The sequence below is a fragment of the Hemicordylus capensis genome, chromosome 4 (genome assembly GCF_027244095.1).
Source record: "Hemicordylus capensis ecotype Gifberg chromosome 4, rHemCap1.1.pri, whole genome shotgun sequence".
Classification (NCBI taxonomy): domain Eukaryota; kingdom Metazoa; phylum Chordata; class Lepidosauria; order Squamata; family Cordylidae; genus Hemicordylus; species Hemicordylus capensis.
Genome location: NC_069660.1, coordinates 112,586,658 through 112,604,087, shown reverse-complemented (window position 1 = coordinate 112,604,087; position 17,430 = coordinate 112,586,658). Strand labels below are relative to the sequence as shown.

Genomic DNA, 17,430 nt, shown 5'->3' with positions numbered 1-17,430 from the left:
GTCTGACTCGGTATATGCATATTCCTATGTTTCTATTTTCTTATATTGCTTTGAAACTTGATGCTGTACATGCATTTCAGAGAGCTCATCCACAGCTCTAGAAATATAATCCATGGCTGCTTGGGCTCTAGCGTACTGCCATGTGCACTTTATGGGCAGGAAACTTCTTAAGCTTAGAACTCAGTCAGTCCTATCTACATACTACAGGAGAGAACAGGGAAATTGAGTAGTATGATGTCATAATCACCTCAACTGATGGGAAAATGTTCTTGCTCTGCCAGGAAATGTGTATTTATAAACAGGTTTTTAAAATTTCATGTAGGGCCAAAAAAAAAAAAAATAGCACCTACTTGAACTACTTAATGGTGAGCTCCTTAGTGGAGTAATACTATTAAGAATACTATAAGAGATTTAGGAGAAATTGCTATTAGACTGCTAGTAGGAGACTTGAATTTGCATGCTTCCATCCTTGCCTTATTTGCTCCATGTAACCTCCCAACTGAGTTATGTTATGTTAAATGCGTAGTTTGAGCCTTCTGTGCTACAAAAAAATAAAGCAAAAATATCTTGCAGGGGGCCTGATATGGATCAGTACAGGAGGCAGGTGAGGGCTTGTCTTTAACTTTTTCTCATCTCCCATGGTTCCAATCTGGATTGCCCCCTGCATATGCTGTTTACATCGGAAGGAAGCTTCCATTGTCACTGATGGGATCTTTCTTCTGTATGACATGGCACATAATGATGGGATTGGGGAGTCCCATTCCAGACTGGACCCTTCTGCATGTGCTATGCTCATTTTTTTTTTTTTTAGCAAGAGCACAGAAGGTTCAAACAGTGAAATAAACATGAGTGCATTTGAATGTGGAAGCCCACTGATGGTGATCTAAAGTGGGGACTAATCAAAACTCTCTCAGCTCCTTATGGGAAGTGTTCTTGCTTTGGACACTTGCTTAAATGGAATGTCGTGAAGACATTAGCTAGTTTGTACATAATGGGACTTTGAACATTAGTTATATCAAGAGTGGGCCATAGGCCCATATGTACCCCTTCCAAAGCAAATTCTCTTCCCTTGAAAATAAACTCTGTCATAGGAATGAAACATATTTCCATGTATTAAACAAAACTTGTATTTGGCCCTGCCCCGCTGCCGACTGGTTGTAAATGCCTTCTCATGATGTTGGGCCTACGTGACAGGATTGGGCTTCTGCTGATGTACCAGACACCCAGCTGCCCAGCCATTGCCCTCTCCGAGCTCCTTGACCTCGTGGCGGGGCTGGTGGTTGAGACACCTAGACTTATGGTCTTTGGGGACTTCAACTTTCTGGCTCTTGGTGGGGCCTTGGCATGTGCTCAGGAGTTCATGGCCTCCATGGCAACCATTGGCTTGTCGCAGGTAGTCATGGGCCTGAATCATGTGGGCAGACACACTTTAGACTTGGTCTTTGTCTCGGAGCAGTGGCAACATGATTTGAATATGAGGGATATAGCCATCACTCCCCTGCCATGGTCTCATCACTCGCTGATCTCTATGCAGATTACCACTGCTCCTTACCTCTGCAGGGGCAGTGGACCTACTTTGATGGTCCGCCCCAGGTGCCTTATGGATCCCGATGGTTTCCAGAGGGCACTCGGGGATATTCCCAGCATCCTGATGGGCATTTTTCCAGCACAGCTTGTTGAGGCCTAGAACATTGAAGCCACAAGGGCTCTGGATGAGATCACCCCTAAGCGGCCTCGCAAGATTTGTGGATCCTGACTTGCTTGGTTTACACAGGAGATTAAGGAGATGAAGTGCCTTAAGAGACGCCTGGAGCACCACTGGAGGAAAACTAATGCCAAAGCCAACTGAGCACAGTTACTCATCTCTGGGAGTATTCCATGGTGATAAGGGCGGTGAAGTCTGCTCACTTCTCTGCTCTTATTGCATCAGCTGACTCTCGTCCAGCAGCCTTATTCCGGATTACCCATTCCCTGCTTGGGGATGGATGCTGATCCAGTGGAGGTTCCATCTGGCCACTGTGACATGTTTGCTAGATTTTTCACTGATAAAGTAGCTCACCTTCGGTAGAAGTTGGACTCCAATTGCACAGGATCCAATGAGGTGACGGAGACTTCGTCTTGTGATGTCATCTGGGATACATTTGAGTCTGTTGAGGCCGTGGACAGGACTTTCTCTGGTATGGGTGCTGCGACCTGTAGCCTGGACCCTTGCTCCTCCTGGCTTACTAGAGTAGCCGGCGGGAATGTAAGATCCTGGCTTCGGAAACTGATGAATTCTTTGCTTCGTGAGGGGTCTGTGCCAGCAGCCTTAAAAGAGGCTGTGGTGCACCTTCTTTTAAAGAAGACTTCTCTCAACCTCGAGGTCCTTTATAACTATAGACCAATCTCCCTTTTCTTGTGAAGGTTTTGGAGAAGGTTGTATGTTCCCAGCTTGAGAAAGTTCTGGATGAAGCTGATTTTCTAGATCCTTGTCAGTCAGGTTTCAGGCCACAGCATAGCATGGAAATGGCATTTGTCACTCTGGTTGATGACTTGTATCGTGACCTTGATGAGGGTAGCACCCCCACTTGGTCCCTTTAGATCTCTCAGCGGCTTTTGATAACATCGACCATGGTATCCTTCTGGAGCGCCTGTGCAGGTTGGGTATTGGGGGCACTGTTTTGCAGTGGTTCCGTTACTTCCTTCGTGGATGCTTTCAGTTGGTGTGCATTGGTGGCGAGTGCTCTGCCCTGTGGCCACTCATTTGTGGGGTCCCTCAGGTCTCAGTTCTCACACCCATTCTTTTTAACATCTACATGAAACCACTGGGGCAGGTCATTGGTAGTTTTGGGGTGAGATTCCATCAATATGCCGATGATACTCAGTTGTATATTGCCACCCCAGGCCACTCTGGGGGTGCCCTTTCTGTTCTTGTCCAATGTCTGGAGGCTGTCAGTGTCTGGATGGGTCAAAACAAGCTCAGACTTTATCCCACCAAGACTGAGTTGCTTTTGCCTACTTCTCGACCTGGCCAATTGCCGAGTCTGAGTCTTTCTCTGGCCTTAGTTGCGCTGCCCCTGAAGGATGTGGTCTGCAACTTGGGAGTCCTCTTGGACTCATGGCTCCTGCTCAAGCAGCAGGTGGAGGCCGTGGCCAGAGGTGCCTTTGCCCTAGGAATGTGCACAGACCGGTTCGGAGGCCATTCTAAAGGCCTCCAGACCGGTCCGGTCACTGGGTGGTTTTGGTTCGGGTGGGGAGTTTGGGGGCTTCCATTAAGGGCGGGGGGGGGCTTTACTTACCCCTCCCGCGCTTTCCACACACTGCCGCCGTAATTATTGAAGAAATTGCTCCTCCGATGGCTGTTCCTATTTTAAAAAATGGCTGCCCCCTTGAAGCCCTGGCCCCCTGCTGCTGCCTTGAAGCCCCCTCCCACCCCCTTAAATCTCGCCCCGGGCCCTTAAATCATGCCCCGATAACATTAAGAGGCAGGCGGTGGGGAGATGTCCTCCTGCCCCCTTCCCTGCTAGGCTGCAAAAGACTTTAGGAAGGCTTCTGCGCGTGCGCGCGCAGAAGCCTTCCTAAAGTCTTTTGCAGCCTAGCAGGGAAGGGGGCGGGAGGACATCTCCCCGCCGCCCGTTTCCCTGCCGGTCTGCAAAAGTACTTTTACTTTTGCAAAGAACTTTGCAAAGAAGAAACAGTTCTTTGCAAAGTTCTTTGCAAAAGTAAAAGTACTTTTGCAGACCGGCAGGGAAACGGGCGGCGGGGAGATGTCCTCCCGCCCCCTTCCCTGCTAGGCTGCAAAAGACTTTAGGAAGGCTTCTGCGCGCGCACGCGCAGAAGCCTTCCTAAAGTCTTTTGCAGCCTAGCAGGGAAGGGGGCAGGAGGACATCTCCCCACCGCCTGCCTCTTAATGTTATCGGGGCATGATTTAAGGGCCCGGGGCGAGATTTAAGGGGGTGGGAGGGGGCTTCAAGGCAGCAGCAGGGGGCCAGGGCTTCAAGGGGGCAGCCATTTTTTAAAATAGGAACAGCCATCGGAGGAGCAATTTCTTCAATAATTACGGCGGCAGTGTGTGGAAAGCGCGGGAGGGGTAAGTAAAGCCCCCCCCCGCCCTTAATGGAACCCCCCACCCCAGTGCCGGACCGCAGCTCCGCGGTTCCGTGCACACCCCTACTTTGCCCAGCTTTGGCTGGTCCGCCTCCACCAGTTGTGTCCCTATCTTGACCATCAGGCTCTGGCAATGGTAACTTATGCCCTCATCATCTCTTGTTTGGATTTCTGTAAGGCGCTCTACCTAGGGTTGCCTTTGAAGACTACCCAGAAGCTTCAATTGGTCCAGAATGCAGCGGCCTGCCTACTTATGGGTGCTAGTAGACATGAAAGTGTTACACCTCTCTTGCGGTCGCTGTACTGGATACCTATTTGCTTCCAGGTCCAATTCAAAGTGCTGGTTCTTACCTTTAAAACCCTTCAGGGCTTAGAGCCTGTTTACCTTCAGGACTGCCTCTGCTGGCCAGTCCTGTCCCCTCTTGTGAGATCTTCTCAGTTTGCCCTTCTTTCAGTCCATGGTCATAGAGAGGTCCATAGTACTAGGGCCCGTGGAAGGGTTTTCTCTGTTGCTGCCCCTTCACTCTGGAACTCTCTTCCTCCCCAAGATTCAGTCTGCCTCTTCCCTTTCAGCCTTTAAAACCTTATTGAAGACATTTCTTTTCCACCAGGCATTTGCCCTTTTTATTGATTGATTTGATTGAATCTTGGATTCTATTCTTATTTTGTACACCACCATGAGTCTGTGGATTGGGCGGTATATTAAATCTTAAGCACAGAAGTTAAGCTAACCAGTTTGTGATTTCCTGGATTCCCCCTGGATCCCATTGTGAAAATGGGAGTTACATTAGCTACTTTCCAGTCCTCTGGTACAGAACCTGATTGTAGGGACAAGTTACATATTTTTGTTAGGAGATCAGCTATTTCACATTTGAGTTGCTTCAGAACTCTTAGATGGATGCCATCCTGGAGTTTTGCTTTTTCAAGACAGTTTAGAACATCCGCTCTCGTCACCTCAAATGAGCTCAGTTCTTCAGCCTCCAAGCCTGAGAAGTTCCATTCCAGAGTGGGTTTATGGCCAGTATCCTCTACCATGATGACAGATGCAAAGAACTCACTCAGTTTCTCTGCAGTCTCCTCATCCTCCTTTCATACTCTCATCATAGAATGGTCCAACTGCCTCCCTGGCAGGTTGTCTGCTTCAGATATAGTTAAATAAGTTTTTGTTGTTCTCCTAGCTATATTCTCCTCAAGCTCTCTTTTTGCATCCTTGCATTGCTTTATGTTCCTTTATGTTCTCTTAATTTGGGCAGGACTTCAATTTGCTGATGGAAATCTTCTTTCCTTTTATAGCTTCCCTGACTCAGGCATGCTGGCTTCTCCTGAACTTGGTTTATATTCCAAGTATATATACTTGAAACTTTCCTCTTTCTTGGTATATATTCCAACTGAGCTTCTATTGTTGTGGTTTTGAATAAGTTCCATGCTTTCTGGAGTGATTTGACCCTCCTGGCTTTCCCTTTCAGCTTCCTCTCCAGTCCCCTCCATATTTGAAAAGTTTCCTCTTCTGAAGTCCAATGCATCTGTGTTGGACTTGTTTGGCAATGCTCTTTTCACATATAAGCTGAATTGGATCACACTATGGTCACTGTTCCCCAGTGGTTTTACAATTCTGACATCTCACACCATGTTTAATGAATTCAGATCATTAAACAATGTTTTGTAACATAGTGAAATCTTAACAGTATCCATTCTGTGCTAAAGATTATAATGAATAATTTTATCTCACAAGGACTGGTTCTTCTGGGTGTTTTGAATGCATGAAAATTTAAAAAGTAGCAGATAAGGGAATCTGCTTTAAGCTTTCATGTCCAAGAAACAACAGTGAGGAGCATAATTAGAAGTTACTGTACATTGAGGCCTTTCTAATATTTCTCTCATTTTTATTAGTTCCAACTGTGTCTTCCCAAAAAAAGAAGAAGCACAAAAAATACAGAAGTGTTATTTCTGATATATTTGATGGGACTATCATAAGTTCAGTGCAGTGTCTGACATGTGATCGGGTAAGTGTAAGTAGAAAAAAAACATTGCTGTCACACATACCTGCAGCTCATGTGTTTCCCTATAGAAAGGATGCACATTCACTTGTTTGGGGGTGGGCGGAAAGCAGTAGAAAATGAATTGTGATTGCACTTACTCATCTAGTTTACATCACTTATTGTAAAATGTGAATAATTTCTTGGTTAGAGTAACTCAGTGAGACATCCACAGAATGTCAAGCAAGTCTGTTTCTCATTCTCAGTACCTTCTTCAGTTGAATTTTAGTCCTGACCAGCTACTGATACTTTGTACAATAATACTACCCAATGAGTAATATTAATAACCCACATGCAGTTTGCCATCTAGTGGTGTTTTTGAAGCAAAGCACTTGTACTTAGCTGCCAATAGAGTTCGTGGTAATTTTCTTATGAACTGAATATAAAATAACTAAAAATAAACTTGGCTTACTGGTCTTTTTCTTTTCTTTTTTGCTTTGGCAATAGGTATCAATTACCCATGAGACTTTCCAGGACTTGTCATTACCTATTCCAGGTAAGGAAGACCTTGCTAAGCTACATTCTGCAAGTCATCAGACCTCTCTGGTCAAGGCAGGGTCATGTGGTGAAGCGTATGCTCCTCAAGGCTGGATAGCATTTTTTGTGGAATACTTTAAAAGGTTGGTTTATTTGCAATACATACATCTATTAAATTGATGTTTCTGCTGTACTGGCAGAACACTTGCTGTTTTTTGTCAATGACGTTTCAGGTTTGTTGTCTCATGTGTTCCTAGCTGGTTTTGGGGTCCAACAGTAACCTTACAAGATTGTCTTGCTGCCTTTTTTGCCAGAGATGAACTGAAAGGTAAGAAGTTAATATTTCTAACATGTTCCCTTCTTAAACTGCTTATTAAAAGGTTGCAAAACTGTTTCTTTTTTTACCCTTTGCACATTTTAGAATTAGAAAAACATTTAGAATTAGTATTCTCCTTTTTAAATTATTGCAGAAACTTTAATTGACAACAAATATTCTCAAAGGGGGACATAAGTTAAGAAAATTCATTGGAGAAATGTTATCCTTTTTGCTATTATCCAACTTTAATTTTTTAATTAAAATTTGGGCCAACTGACCCCAAAACATAAACAGCTGGGAGGAGTGAAATTCATAATTTGATACATGTACTCCTTATGCTAAAATACTGTGACCGTTCACTGTATTATAGTTTCAGAACTGCTCTAGTGTAGGCTGTTACGAGATCTTTTCATGTTTTTATAATAATGGTTGTGCTTTTCTTACAATGTTTGCAGGTGACAATATGTACAGTTGTGAAAAGTGTAAAAAGTAAGTGATCTGCTCTTTAAATTCTTATGCCTTGATAGATGCATTTACTTGTTAAAGTAATTACATAGTAGCATTTAAATTGAGACATGTGAGCAGAATGCTTCCTCTTGTGTGCAGGGCAAGAAGTGATTTTTCACCAATCGCTTTCCCTCTGCAGTCCCCTGTGCCCTCAAAAATTTGCAAGGGACTCAGAGTCATATTTTTCGCAAGCACAGAGGACTGCAAAGAGAAGGGTAGATTATTTTTAAAAAAATCTCTGTTCCTTCCCCTACTCACTGCTCTTGTGAGTAGAAGCATTTTCATCACCATATCACCTGGATGCTACCCATCATCTACAATGGGATTATCATTGATGGGAGGGCTTGGGAAGGACATACTTTTGGGGAAAGCAGAAGGAAGGGGAGAATTGGCAAAAAGTTGCTCCTCCTCCTTTGCATAAACAAAACATTAATTAGCAAAGCAGAGTTAATCTGGATGTTGCCCCTTATTGTTTAGCCAGTGTGTCTGGAAATAGGATATTGTGCACCACCTAAGGCTTATAGCACTTCATTATTTTTCATGTTGCATCAGATTGTTCTTAGAACTAAACATACTAATTTTACTTTAGGTTGAGAAATGGAGTAAAATTCTGCAAAGTTCAACACTTTCCTGAGGTATTTTTTCCCCTAATTATGTAAATGGTGGGTGGCAATATTGATTTTACATATTAGAACATATATGTATGGGGGGGGGCTATTATAAAGGTAATGCTGTCTTCCTGGAAAACCCTTAAATCTAGTTATGCTTGCTCACTTATTCACTGCAAATGAGAAATATAAAAGAAATAAAATGAAATACTTTTTTTACAATGTTGTAGCCAGAATGTAGAATCCACTTCTGTTTGAAAGTTGCACAATTAGTATGTCTCTCTCTATATATGTACACATATATACATATACATACACACACACACACACACACACACACACACACACACACCCCTTAATGTTACAATTCAATAACATTTTGTTGAATGTGTGAACTACCTCCATTGAGAAGTATTGTGGTTGAGATGACCTCAGCTGATAGAAAGATCTATCTGTGGTTTATGGTCCATAATTGCTGTTTCACATATGTAAGTTATCTCATGATGATCTTAATGGTAATCCTGAATCCTTCCCAACATGGGTTTTGCCCCTGTGAAGTAGTCCCTTTTATAGATTGCAAGCTCTTCATAGCACACTAAAGTTTACCCCTTGTGTCATGTGCTTGTTACTCTTGGCACCAGAGTGTTCAGTCTCTCAGTTCCTTCTCCATAGCCGTTATGAATGGTTCCCTCCGTTTTAGCTCCTCTTGTCCGGTTCATGAAAAGAAAAATGTATGGTTTGCTTATTCGTTTGTATTGACCTCAGACTGTTGTCTCTCTTTTCTTTCCTTGCCCAATGGTTGGGATTTGATTCTAATGGACTGAAGGAAAGCTTCTAAGTGGTGTTCCTCTTGCTGCGGAACCCCGCCTCCTCTGACATACATGACCTTTGCTTGTTTTGTCTGGGGGGAGATCATAATATCTGCATCTTGTAGAATTTGCCTCTTTTCCCCAAAACAACTTCCCAACCAGGGAGGAGAGCTGGTCTTGTGGTAGGAAGCATGAATTGTCCCCTTTGCTAAGTAGGGTCTGCCCTGGTTGCATTTGTATGGAAGACTGCATGTTTGAGCACTGTAAGATATTCTTCTTAGGGGATGGAGCCACTCTGGGAAGAGCATCTGCATGCTTGCATGCAGAAGGTTCCAAGTTCCCTCCTTGGCATCTCCAAGACAGGGCTTCTCCCAGATACTCCTGCCTGCAACCTTGAAGAAGCCACTGCCAGGCTGTGTAGACAATACTGAGCTAGATGGACCAATGGTCTGACTCAGAAGAAGGCAGCTGCCTATGTTCCTAACTCAGAAAAGCAGAGAATGTCACTTAAGAGTTGCACTTTGTGAACAGGCCCTTTGCCTGTCAACCCCAATGCTGTGCTCTCTGTTATCGCCGACACAGTTGACGCCCACACTTTTAAAGTTGAGCTTTCTCTGAAACCTTCCTCAACTGCTTTCAGAAAGCCTTGCGATGTCTCGAAAGATAGTTGTAGACATCACAAAAAGTGCAAATAATGGAAGGACTCCCCCCGCCCCCATTCAAAACATGGGAAGGTTTTGCCATCTTCAGCTTTGTCATTGACTGCTTCGACTCGAGCACCACCTTGGACACTGGCCCAAACATCAACCTCTGCATCAAGCTTGATGCCAAGATGCGAGTCATTTTTGGTGCAGCCTCATCGACAGTTGCCTGCTCCAATGCTGGATGTCTTCTGAACACCGTCCCCGTCGACTGTTCAGGCTGTTGGTCTCCATTCATCCTCTTTGCCGGAGGTAATTGAGGTGGCTTCCACGGCTGTACTCTCGACAACTTCTACACTGGTCCTGATGTGTATCTCTGTACTCGCATCTAAATGCGTATCTGTTGGGATCTAAACCTCAACGTCTACTCCACTATGGACTCTGTTAAAGATGCAGCTATCTGATGCCTTGGAGTTTCCTAAGCATCTGCATCTCCATTTTGGGCAACTCCTCACTGCTCTCCATATTGCCTTCCTACTCAACCCTAGAAGAAACAGCTTCATTTTTCACTCCCCGCCTACTCAACGCAGGCAGCTGGACTATTGGAGCTCCCCTGGGGCCCTGGACCCACATTTCATCAGGAGACTGGGGGGATTTAAAGACCCTCTATACATGCCTTTCCCGTTGCTACCATAAGATTATGAATAGTTCTGACTTCGGAAGCTCAAGAGACTCCAATCTATTACTACTACTCCAAGGTACGCTTGTGCTTCCTGACCTGCCCTTCAAGCTTCCACTGGACCCCACTCCTATGCCACTAGCACCTTTTGACACAGTCTCTTCTACCTGTATCTTCAGACCCTTCCCGTCTGACCTCTCCTGTCAAGCTACTTACCCCCTCCACAAGCACTGTAGGTGCACCTGCTATTCTAGAAAAACATTTCTCAACTATGAGTACCCCTTTTGCTCTGACTGACACTGAATCCACACATACGGAGGACCCTTCCCCAGGCAATGATGTACCTAAAAATCTTCTCACGCTCTTGCTAAGGAGACCAAATCATACCGCATCCAGGTAGTTGAAATAGCTAGAATACTTGGCTTGGAACTCCAATCCCCAGCCCCTTTAAGGATTTGATTTTGTTGCCTCTGCTACAGCTTCTCAGTCCGCAGCACTTCCCATGCTACCTGTTCTAATTAATCGAGTAAAATCTGCTTGGGATGCTCCATCTACTACCACCGCCAAGCGACTTGAAAATTTCTACAGAATCGGATAAGCAAAATGGCGTCTGGAATGAAAACTCCTGACTAAACCAGCTGTCAGGGCTTTCATCAATCATTTGGTCTTATCACCTTCTGTCGGCCAGATGGAGGTCAGTATGTGTGCGGGGCTTGGTCCTCCTCCTAGAGGTGGGAGTCTAGGGGGTCTTCAGACCCTAAAAAGTCTGGAAAACCCTGGATGAACATCTGGAGAGACCTTTCCACAATCATCGGACTGAATGAAGAGAGGCTTTTCATCGCCTAATTACAGACGACCTGCTCTATTCCTCTTATCTTTCCTAATAAATCTCTGAGATGTCCACGGCCGTGAGTTTGGCAGATCTACGGTTTTCTTTTTGTTCTTCATTGAAAGCTCTTGCTTATCTTTTTTTGCTATCTTTACTTTGCTGGAGATCTCAGCATTCCAATGCTAACAGCTTTCAGTTTTGCCCTGTAGAGGTTTTTTTTAAAAAAATGTCTGATATCCCAGCAATTACTTATTTCTTAATTTAATATTAAACTTTAAACTACTCACAGCATTTGTTGGAGATTAGTATGGGTCCCCCCCTTCGTGAACCTCCCCCACCTCACCTTGAACTTCCCGGTATGGCTGTGAGTTTGTCAGATTTATGGTTTTCTTTTACTGTCAACTTTTGCTTATTTTCTGCTATTTTCTATTTTTGAATCTTTCTATGGACTTGACCAGAGAGCTCAGCATTCAAATGCTATCAGCTTTTAGTTTTGCTTTGAAGAATCCTTTTAAAATTTTGGAGGCTACAGCAGTTACTTATTTTATTTTGATATTTAACCTACACGTAATCTGTCAGAGATGATTGTGAACGACATCTGCAGTGGAGAAGAGGAATGGCAAAGAAGATTGGCTTGGAGAGAAAAACAGCTTTTTTATGGGTCTTTTAAAAATTGTTCTGCAATGCCCCATATTTACACATTTAACCAACTTAAGTTTTACTTACAAAGTCCCAACTGGAAAGATTCAGTTTATCTGCGTTAAGGAGGATTTGCCTGCCAGAACGATCTTCCCTGGATTTATCGTTCCTTCTGTTTGCATGGCTGACAAAGTGTTTTATGGCTAGACAATTATCTTTCTATTACTAATCATTTGAAGCTCTGACTGGGGAAATGAAATGAAAATGACTGGTGAGACCTGGCTGTTTGGCACAAGAAGAGGAGGACTGTTTTCCTATGTTTTATCTTTCTTAGTGGAATCAGGACTCCTCAGTCTTTTGTAGTTCAATACCATTGATGGAACTGCCATTCAATTACAGTTAATGTCAATTAGCATTTTGTATCGAGATCTTGACTTTACTTTGAAGAATTTCTGAACTTGTTACTCAGCTGAGATGGAGTGATGATGATTTTTTATTCTGGTGTTGCAATCGTGGTATTTTTTGCCAAATACAGGGAGGGGAAATTGGCATGGGGGGAGACTGTTAAGTGGTGTTTCACTTTAAGATAATTTAAGATGATTTTACAAAAAGGGATCTTTTAAGTATTTAAATCTTATTTAAAAGTTTATTTGCTTTAGCTATATGTCTTTTGGGTGAGTTTTATTAGAATTATCTAGTCCTTGGATAGGTAGCTACAGAGAGATTTGCGCGGAAGGATTCTAACTGAAGGAATTTTACTGTATAGAAACTTGATAACCCTTTCTTCCCAGGCATGTAAAAGTTCTGGCACTGTTCAGTCTCCCCCTCAATGAGAGAGTGTCATTGGACACTGGCTTTAAGATTTGATATTAACCCTATGTTATGTGAGTCAGCTGAGATGTTTACCAGTTTTTCTTTCTGTCTGTCTTTGTGCTGGGATAAATGAAAAGCCCGATATTTTTAGTGTGTATCTATCAGTATTTTATTTCTCTTTGCTGATATATATTTAATATAATGGAATTATCTTCCCTCTCTTACTTTTCTTTCCCCCTGAGCTTGTCCCCTGCCCTCTCCTTTCCACCTTTCCTTTCAAGGTCTCCTTTATTTTTTCCCTTGTGGCTCTTTTTCTTGAGACATTTGATTTATTTAGGGTTTCATATACAGGTTTTAACTTAGAGTATAATTAAACGAGCCGACCCGCACAGAGCATCTGTGTGCTTTGGGGCCGGCTGTTTTCCACTCCCTATCCCGCCTGCCCCGGTCTCTCCTCTCTCCCCCCTCCCCCCCCAGAACCTCACCGGGCTGCAGGCGGCCAAAAAGGTCGCCACCGCTGCCGTTCCTCCTCTCCGGCGAATAGGGAAGCCCCGCCGCCCGACTCCTTCCCGCCCATTCTGCGCCCCACTCACCCCTGCAGGCACCGCCAGGGCCAGTCTGTCCCGCTGCCTCCTGCCTCCTCCCAGCCCAGGCCGCAGCTGTGACAGCTGGGCTAGGGCTGCCGCCGCCACCACCTCGCAGCGGCCCGCAGTGGCCACCACAGCTGGGGCGGCCGCCTCCTCCTCACTGCGGCCGCCACCATTTTTCCCCACAGCTGCAGCTCAACTCAATGGCCTCCTGCCGCTCGCTCAGCCAATCCCAATGGCTCCTGACGCCCAGCCAATCCAGTGCCTCCGCTGCTCAGCCAATCCGCTGGGTTGCCGGGACGCATTCCTACAGAGGCACGTCTACAGGGATTAAATATATGGATAATATACCTTATTATTGTATTTTAATGTATCCCCTATGTTAAAAGAAAGAAAAAAGGAACAATTAACCATTAAGATTTAGGAAACTCTATATAGGGATTTAGCATTGAAATAACCTACTCAGGAACTGAGATTTTTTTAAAGATATGGTCCAGTGGCTTAAGGAACTGCTATATATCATTATGGAAGAAACAATAGTTAATGTAACTAATTTAGGGTTTAATATATATGTTTTAACTTTGAGTATAATTAAATATTATACCTCATGAATCGGCCTTTCAATTGGGGGGCTCTATATAACGGTTTAAAACGGATAACAACCTAATTAGGAATTGGGATGTTGTATGATAATCCCGATATTGCCACAGATTTTTGCCCTTTGTTTCTTTATGTTTCTCTTTTCCTTTTCATAGAGGAGATGAGATATATTAAGAATGAGGGAATTTTAAATTTAAGGCACAAGATTATTGGCACTATTTTATTATATGATAATAATAGCTTTTAAGAGACTACATACCAAGATATTTTATTTGGAATGCTCAGTGTCTGACTTTTTGGTACTCTTAAGTCTTGATTTGAACAATTAACTAGTTAGCCTTAGCTTCTAACTGAAATCAAATTTTAACTTCTAAAAATATATATATACCTTTATCATTCCTATTTCCCCCCCTCAGTAGCTTTCTTTCTTTTCATTTCCTCCTATGGGCTTTCACCAGTTGTTATGGAAACTGTATAATGATAATTGTTGAATGAACTGCTTGTTGTGATGCAAACTATCAGAAGGAAACTGAGAAGGATTACATAGGGATGTGCACAAAACCGGTTTGCCCTGTTCGGTTCAAATTCAAACCAGGAGGGGGTGGTTCGGTTTTGGTTTTGCTTGAAACTCCCCCTGGTTCAGTTCAAATTTGAACCGGTTCGGATCTCCAAAAGTGGGTGGGGTGGTAGCTGGCACCCATTGATACCTGCCACCCAAACCCCAAAGCAATTGGACCCTCGTACGATTTTTAATGAATTTTTGAATTTTATTTTTATTTTTTTCTCATAGGGGTAAATGGAACTTGAACCAGCCCATTATTCCCTATTGTGGAGCACCCATGGGTGCCAACAACCACCCAAACCCTGAAGCAATCGGACACCCCTATGATTTTTTTAATGAATATTTGAAATACATTCAATTATTTTTCTCATAGGGTATAATGGGTCCCAAACCAGCCCATATCCCCTATTGTGGAGCACCTAGGGGCACAAAAGTGGGGCCGGTGGTAGATACCCAGGGGTGCCTACCACCCACAAAGCCCCAAGGCAATCGGGCACTCCTTTTGATTATTGGTGAATTTTAAAATTATTTTGGAATTCCTCATAGGGAATAATGAGGATTACAGCAAATGTATAGCTTCACGTCAGGGGGGAAAGGGTGTCCTAGAGCAGAGTGTGGTGGGTGGTAGTTTCCAAGGTGGGCAAGGAAGCTATCAGAATTATTTGAAAGGAATTGGGCGAAAGGCTGATTTTTAAGTGATTTTTGAAGTATGTGTCTTTAAGGTTAGCAATGAGAGTGGATTCATGGTTTGTCATTGAAAATCTTATATGCTACCAAAGAATCTACACTCAGAACACTTCGGAAACAACAAAACCCAGTACCACATGGGTTAGCAACTCATGGGGGTGGTTTAAATTTACTAATCTGGAAAGGTTTAAATTTATTAATTGATTTTCCTAGAAATTACTATGTCTAAATATATAAAAGACGCTGGACACCACCTAAAACCCCAATCGCTATACTCATCAGGAAAATCTATAGAACCTAAAGGCATCAAATCCAATTTGCTCCAATTTATGGAATAACTGGATAAATTACCAAACTTTTGTACTAAAGAAATACGATTAGGAATTGAAATCTCTGGTTTATCAATAAAACACAACATTATCATCTACATACAAAATCAACTTGTGCTCAGTCCCACCTAGTGTAATACCCTTTTTATTGCCTGAGTCTCTAATAGCATAAGCCAGGGGTTCGAACACCATTTGGGCAGCGGGGAGAGGAGATAGATGACATCCCTGATGTGTGTTCTAGCCTAACTGAAGGGGAAAATAGCCCATTGGTGATTCATGAATAAGGAGCCATATATAGCATACTAACCCAAGTCAGAAAACATGAAGATAAACAGGTTATTTATACCTGTTAACACTCCTATTAACTATTATAAAAGCCAGTTAATATAAAGGCCCACAAAAATAAAGGGCCTTGGTGCCAGGAAAAAAACAAACTGTGCCAATCGTCTCCCTACAGAGAGTGTTCCACAGGCAGGCTTCACTACAGAGAAGGGCCTATCACAGATCCTCACCTACTGCACCTCTGAGGTGTGGCTTCCTCAGAACATGGCTTCCAACGCAGATATTAGCATCCAGACAGGCTGACAGAAAGTGGTGTTCCTTGGGGCATCTTGGTCCTAAGCTTTTCAATGCTTTATGGACCAGCACCCTGAATGAGCCTTGAACCAGACTAAAAACTAGTTTTGTTCACTAGAGAGTGTCTTTTTCCATATGATTGGTCCTAGGTAGCATAAAATACACAGGTTACTAATTGTACTTTCAAAACTATTTTCAGAGGCAGTTCTATGTACAGTGCAATCTAATTGGGATGTTACCAGAACATAGATGATTGGAGGAAAGGGTGGGGCAGGTGAAGTAGGAACTTCTTATTTGGAACACTTTTAAGTTAATTTGAGGCTTGATGTGATAGTGTTTGGAAAAAGCCACAACATGTAGGAGATGCTGACAAAATAGGACTGTTCCACACATTAATTTTCTGTAAAGAAATATATGCTAGTAAGGAATAGGGAAATGTACATAGTTTAATTTGTGAAAAGCACACCACTTGCACATTCCCCAGGAATATACATCAAGCAAAATAGGTGTCTTGACTTCATTTGTGACCAGGTATGTGTGTTCCTACAGTAGCACATGTAGGAATAGTACCTACAGTAGTATCAGTCTATGTAGTAACATCCCCAGTTGTGAAGTGGCCTTGTATATTAACTAATCACTATCTGCTACAAAAGAAAGTCCATCTTGCATATAGGGAGCCCTGTAGAACTTGATTATATTTAAGAGAAGCCAGTATGGGGCACTTTCAGTGTCATAAAATAAATTAAGTAATTTAATACTAAAAGGTAAGTGTAACTAGTTTTCAAACGTGTCTGTCTATTTTTATTTCGCAGATACTATGTATTCATCTCAAAAGGTTCAGGCATGAGCTTATGTTTTCCACAAAAATTGGTACTCATGTATCCTTTCCCTTAGAAGGGCTTGATCTTCAGCCTTTTCTTGCTAAGGACAGTCCAGCTCAAATTGTGATATATGATCTCTTATCCGTTATCTGCCACCATGGAACTGCCAGTAGTGAGTACATGCTCTATACATTTTCTTCCAGGCTGTTCTGTATGTTTGCATGCAAAATTTGATTTCAGTAGTGTTACCAGATGTGCTCAAAGTGCAGTAGTAACCAGGCTTTGTGACAATGCTTTGCTCAAAGTGGGGGGAATTAACTCCAATGAGTGCAAACTTGCATACAGCTATATGGTAAAGTACCAGAGAAAGTTGATATGGATACACTAGAACTTAAAATAGGCAAGAGATAAAGAACACAGACATGTGCCTTAAAAACAAAGAGTTGGTTTATTGAGGGGTAATAGTAGTACAGAATAAGAAAGGGGTAATTTAAATGAGATTAGTCGTATGTGGCAAACTTTTAAAAGCTATGGTTGGGGGGCGGGGCGGGGAATAAGTTTGCTATGAGAATGACCTTAGCAGACAATGGTCTTCTCATAAGGAGTTAGCAGACTCTCTGGTAATGACTTACATCAACCATTTCATAGTGCTAAGGGAGAAGGGAATAGATGTTTTGAGTGATGTTCAAAGAAAGAGATAGAACAAAGATACTTTTCATAGTGATCTAGGTACGGGTAGTCTGTCCAGGCTGTGTGAGTGTAAGGAGCCTTCCCTGACCCTCTGACCAATGCTCTGACCAAACAAGGGTCTTATAGTGCAAAACATAG

General features: G+C 43.0%; 1 protein-coding gene across 6 annotated transcripts in view; it reads left to right on the top strand.

Moving 5' to 3' along the window:
• Positions 1-17,430, top strand: part of USP33 (ubiquitin specific peptidase 33) — a 102,296-nt gene that overhangs the window by 53,567 nt on the left and 31,299 nt on the right. For 5 of the 6 annotated variants that reach the window (XM_053247933.1, XM_053247928.1, XM_053247932.1 and 2 more), the window contains 6 exons: positions 5,977-6,089; positions 6,570-6,742; positions 6,833-6,927; positions 7,371-7,404; positions 8,012-8,057; positions 16,594-16,774. In XM_053247933.1, coding sequence (XP_053103908.1) covers positions 5,977-6,089; positions 6,570-6,742; positions 6,833-6,927; positions 7,371-7,404; positions 8,012-8,057; positions 16,594-16,774 — 642 coding nt within the window. The remainder of the gene's footprint in view (positions 1-5,976; positions 6,090-6,569; positions 6,743-6,832; positions 6,928-7,370; positions 7,405-8,011; positions 8,058-16,593; positions 16,775-17,430) is intronic. The other variant, XM_053247931.1, reaches the window with a different exon arrangement.